Raw genomic sequence first — 6,000 nt, forward strand, 5'->3', positions numbered from 1 at the left:
TCATCACGGGTAACGTCGTGCGGAAGCCAGTATGTTATTAACTAGCCAGTATGTTAACTATTCTCATGCGGACACTACGTTGCCCACAATGCATTGCGCACACAACGTCAAAACCATTTCTGTCTGGTGATGCATGATTTAAGCGGCACCAGCGAGAATACAGGAGGGAGGAACTTTCTCTCGTTGCGTTTCAAAATAGAAAACAGAAATCACTCAGTTTTCAATGGAAACAAATTCCAACGTTCATTTACAGTGATGTCTACCGTTCATGACACTTAATGTGAAATAATTCACGTTCAAGTTATTAAAAAATGTGTTTCGTTCAGTTCAACGTTCACGAAAAAATGAGCGTGTTCAATGAACGTGTTCTTTTGAACTCGTTCACGCACAACACTGTGAATAGTGAATTTACTTGAGTTTCTCTTTTAACAACTTCCGCCCTGTCCTGCCACTCTTCTTCGCACAACTCATTTGGGACGTAGATTTGATTTATTACTGCCTCTTTGTTGTTACCTTTTGGGAAGAAAAAATATCGAGATATATATCGTATATCGCCATTCACCTAAAAAATATCGAGATATTATTTTTGCTCCATATCGCCCAGCCTTAGTATAGTATAGTATAGTATACAATGCCATCTTCTGGTGAAATATAAAATGCTACGGTCAACAGAGGCTGTGGGCTGGAAAATTTGAACGTGACCCACACTTTGGACAAAATCACACAGGACAGTGACACAATCACACAGGAGAGCAGAGCAAGCTTGAACAAAATCCTGGTGAGGACTTTTACTTTCTGAACCTGGATTATACAACTCTGCAGGAGAGTGCAATCACACAGGACACTGACACAATCACACAGGAGAGTGCAATCACACAGGAGACTGACAGCTACACAATCACACAGGAGACTGCAATCAATCTTGCATAATCATAGTCTATATACAGGAGTGGCCAACCCGTGGCTCGCGAGCCGCATGCGGCTCCCCAGCCGGTCCGCGGGCTCACCTGCACAAACGGGGCGACACACTGCTACATTTTCGTGGTGCGCGGTTTGTTTACAAGCCTAGCGAGCCGCTAATACTTTTAAAACCGGCGTAGTGGAAAACAAGAATTTGACTGTCTTCACAGCTAATAATTACACTTGCCAACACACAACAAATTACACTCACCACTCATGATGTGGCTCTTTGCCATAACAAAGTAAACAAAATGGCTCTTGGTCTCTGACGGGTTGGCCACCCCTGTCTATATAGATGCACTGTACAATATACTATATTGTTATGAACTATCTAGGCTCTAGGCCGTAACAGGGGTGTGAAGGGGTGGAATATGGATGACACAGTGATCCAAGAAGATGTAAAGTATTGGTGTATTTACAAATTTTCTGTTTGTGTATTTACAAACAGAATATATTTACAGGACAAAGTGTACACAGGTACAAACGTCAGAAGTAACCCAGGCCAAAACAACTAACAAAAACCATACTAGAAAGAAACAGACATAATTATACTAACAGGGTGAAACAAAAGACAACACTACTCTGACTTCCTATATACAAAACAGATACAAACCCACAACCCAAACAAAATGGCAGCCACTTCCTACTCACCGTGTGCACACACAAACCACCAATATACATATATCTATACACAACTCTATACAGTTATATTAAAGGAGCACGCAAATCCAAATCACAAGGTCATACACAGTATCTCAATATCTCAAAGTTCACAATCTCTACAAGTTCGGCAAGGCTGAATCGCAACGGGGATCCTCTCATTTCCTCCTTATATACCAGGAAGCCGAGGGCGGAGACTTCATGTTCCCAGGGACATCAGGGATTCCTGGAGTGGAACATGGACTGGACTCCCTGTAACAGATAGGCTTCTCCCGAACACAAAAAGACAGGGTCATAACAATATGCACACACTATATATGACTGAAGCACTCAGTCAAATGGGGGCGTGGTCACAATGGAAGCAGACGGGGTGTCATGACAACACAAGATCAAGCACTAAGCACTAGATCGACCCTTTTCCACCAATGAGGAACCAGAACTGCTCTGGTTTGTGAATCTAATTTGGAACCATTTGTTGTATTTCCACCAATAAAAAGGTTCTGGAACTGTAGATGTTTGATCCCAGCTGGGCGTGGGGAATGATTACAGGACACACCCATAACCTCAACCCCAAAACTCCTATTGAGGGATCAAACCATCACCCTCAGGGTGACCAAACCAGTGTGATACCAGCACAGAGAACCTAAACAACTAAAGATGTCAGTGGAAAGGGCTGACATGATTAAAACTGCTAAAAACGTCTCTTCCAACCAAGGAAGAATGATGAGAACTCAAGAGTGTGAAGACAGAACTCAAGACTGTAGAGAGGAGGAATAGAGGAGACTCAGCAGACAGCCCTTAAGATCTCTTTAACTAACACGGACCACCAGGGGGCCTGTGAGCTGCACTCCAGTGGGCTGGGTGACAGGTGTGGCTGATCTGTGTCTCCCTCTGGAGGCCAAAAATGGCTTAGCCCCAGCTGAGCTGTTGCATGTTACAAGCAATTTTGGATCAGACATCTTTGATTAGCATAGAAACACTTTAGTAAATCTGACTGGTTTGCATTATCTGACTGAGAAACAATAGACAAACAACACACTGTTCATACTTTATCTTCATAATAAAACACATTTGTTGAAGTATTTTACAGCCATTAGCACATACTGTTTAATCATATATCAATAAAAATAATTTAGAAGAGCCTTCAGCATTTAAATGCTCGTAGAAGAATTATTTGTGAGAACATTATAGTTGCCACATTTCATGTCAATTGTGATTTGCACCGCAATCGAAATCTGTCTTCCGCAGTTACCCATCTGTGCAGTTAGACACACACACACACACACACACACACACACACACACACACACACACACACACACACTAGTGATTACTAGGGGGCTGTGGTGCACACATGTCCAGAGCGGTGGGGAGCCCTAGCCCAGCACCCAGGGAGCAGTTGGGGTTAGGTGTCTTGCTCAAGTCATGGCGTCAGGCCTGGGAATCAAACCCACGACCCTCTGGTCACAACCCACAATTGCCTAACCACCAGACCATGACCATATAGATTATTGATCTTGATGTCAAATAAATACATTTTTGCTATTTACTATCAGCATATCTGAAGGTGGCATAGTTCATGTGGGTTTAGTGCAAACAAATAAAATTACTGTCATCATGTGTTTCTGTTGTTTTAGAGATGATCTCTGGATATCAGCAAAAGCTCAAACGCAAACTACTGGAGAAATATAAAAAAATTAAAGGAATTTCAGATCATGGAAGCTCAATTCTTCTGAATAAGATCTTCACAGAGCTCTACATCACAGAGGGAGGGACTGGAGACGTCAATAATGAACATGAGGTGAGACAGATTGAGACAACATCCAGGAGACCAGCAACACAAGAGACACCCATCAAATGTAATGACCTCTTTAAAGACAAACTCATCAGAACAGTGCTGACTAAAGGAGTTGCTGGAATTGGGAAAACAGTCTCTGTGCAGAAGTTCATTATGGACTGGGCTGAAGGAAGAGCCAATCAGGACGTCCGCTTCATATTTCCACTTCCTTTTAGGGAGCTGAATTTGATAAAGAAGGAAAGTAATCTGATGGAATTGCTTCATCACTTTTTCCCAGAAACAAAAACATTACAGTTAATAGACTGTGATGCTTATAAAGTCATTTTTATCTTTGATGGTCTGGATGAGTGTCGACTTCCTCTAGATTTCCATAACAATGAGAGCTTATCAGACATAACGAAGTCGACCTCAGTGGACGTGCTGCTGACAAACCTCATCATGAGGAATCTGCTTCCCTCTGCTCTCCTCTGGATAACCTCTCGACCAGCAGCAGCCAATCAGATCCCTCCTGAGTGTGTTGACCAGGTAACAGAGGTACGAGGGTTTAGTGACCCTCAGAAAGAGGAGTACTTCAGGAAGAGAATCAGTGATCAGATCCTGGCTGACAGAATCATCTCACACATGAAGTCATCAAGAAGTCTCTACATCATGTGCCACATTCCAGTCTTCTGTTGGATTGTAGCCACTGTTCTAGAGAGCATGTTGGGTGAAGCAGAGAGTGGAGAGATCCCCAAGACTCTGACTCAGATGTTCACACGCTTCCTGATCTTTAACATCAAACACAAGGACAGAAAGTACCATGGAAAAACTGACACTGATCCTCACCAGACTAGAAATATTGTTCTGGCACTGGGAAAACTGGCTTTCCAACAGCTGGAAAAGGGCAACCTGATCTTCTATGAGGAAGACCTGAGAGAGTGTGGCATTGATGTCAAAGAATTGTCCGTGTACTCAGGAGTGTGTACCCAGATCTTCAGAAAGGAGTTTGAACTGGAGAATGTGTTCAGCTTTGTACATCTGAGTGTTCAGGAGTTTCTGGCTGCTTTATATGCATTTCTCTCTTTCATCTCCAACAACACAAATGTGCTGAAACAGAAAAAATATACATTCTTTAAAAGATCAACAATGTCTGACTTCCTTAAGAACGCAGTGGACAAGGCCTTACAGAGTGAGAATGGACACCTGGACCTTTTCCTCCGCTTCCTTCTGGGTCTCTCACTGGAGTCCAATCAGACTCTCTTACGAGGTCTACTGACACAGACAGGAAGCAGCTCTCACAGCACAGAGGAAACGGTCAAGTACATCAAGAAGAAGATCAGGAAGAAGCTCTCTCCAGAGAAATCCATCAATCTGTTCCACTGTCTGAATGAACTGAATGAGCATTCTCTAGTGCAGGAAGTTCAAACATACCTGAACGGAGAAGATTACAATAATCTCCGTGGAGCTAAACTCTCTCCTGCTCAGTGGTCAGCTCTGGTGTTTGTGTTGCTGAACTCAGAAGAGGAGCTAGATGAGTTTGTCCTGAGTAAATATGACTCATCAGAGGAATGTCTACTGAGACTGATGCCAGTGGTCACAGCATCCAGAAAAGCTGAGTGAGTATTTTTATAAACACATTACAGCACTGGGGGGAGTTTCCCAAAAGCATCATAGAATCAGTACAAAATCATAATAAGACTTGTAACACTGTAGGGAGTTTCTGTACTGGGGTTATTGATCCCTCCCACCAACAACTGAAACAGATAAATTAGAAATAATAATGTGTTGGTGTAAGGTCATGAATATGCATAACCAATTTAATACAATTACTGACTTTAGCATCTACATTACATGATGTTATCTGAACAACGGAGATTCACACACATTTCCTATAGCACAAGACTGATTAGCATAACACAACTGCACATTACAACTGGTTATATGAGACAATTCATGTTAGACATGACAGAAATGCAGCATACAGTGTACAACCTGAATGTTACCTAATAGATGGACAGAAGGGGAAAGTAAGAGTGAGAGAGAGGGAAAAAGAGAAAGAGAGAGGGGGAGAGAGGTGGGGGATTGAGAGGGAGGGAGAGAGAGACAAACTACACAACACAAACTCCAATGCTATTTGACCCTAAATTGAGACTACACATTAGTGACCTACATGACAACAATAATTGAGAAGAAACTGAGGATGATGATGATAATGGCTCAGTGAGCTCAGTCTGGTCATTGAAATTGGCCGACACAGTCAGAGCTGGTTACACAGAGAGACCAGACTGTGTTCCCACTGTGATCTCTTAGTGGTGCAGACAGAGCTGGTTACACAGAGAGACCAGACTGTGTTCCCATTGTGATCTCTCAGTGGTGGAGACAGAGCTGGTTACACAGAGAGACCAGACTGTGTTCCCACTGTGATCTCTCAGTGGTGCAGACAGAGCTGGTTACACAGAGAGACCAGACTGTGTTCCCACTGTGATCTCTCAGTGGTGCAGACAGAGCTGGTTACACAGAGAGACCAGACTGTGTTCCCACTGTGAGCTCTCAGTGGTGGAGACAGAGCTGGTTACACAGAGATACCAGACTGTGTTCCCACT

General features: G+C 43.1%; 1 protein-coding gene across 13 annotated transcripts in view; it reads left to right on the forward strand.

Annotated features, from left to right (window-relative positions):
• Positions 1–6,000, forward strand: part of LOC143487703 (NACHT, LRR and PYD domains-containing protein 3-like) — a 267,073-nt gene that overhangs the window by 13,527 nt on the left and 247,546 nt on the right. For all 13 annotated transcript variants that reach the window (XR_013124337.1, XM_076986787.1, XM_076986788.1 and 10 more), the window contains exon 4: positions 3,258–5,013. Coding sequence is in view for 12 of the 13 variants with exons in the window: in XM_076986787.1 (XP_076842902.1) it covers positions 3,258–5,013 (1,756 nt within the window). In the remaining variant the exon portion in view is untranslated. The remainder of the gene's footprint in view (positions 1–3,257; positions 5,014–6,000) is intronic.

This window comes from Brachyhypopomus gauderio, unplaced genomic scaffold (genome assembly GCF_052324685.1).
Source record: "Brachyhypopomus gauderio isolate BG-103 unplaced genomic scaffold, BGAUD_0.2 sc49, whole genome shotgun sequence".
Lineage (NCBI taxonomy): Eukaryota > Metazoa > Chordata > Actinopteri > Gymnotiformes > Hypopomidae > Brachyhypopomus > Brachyhypopomus gauderio.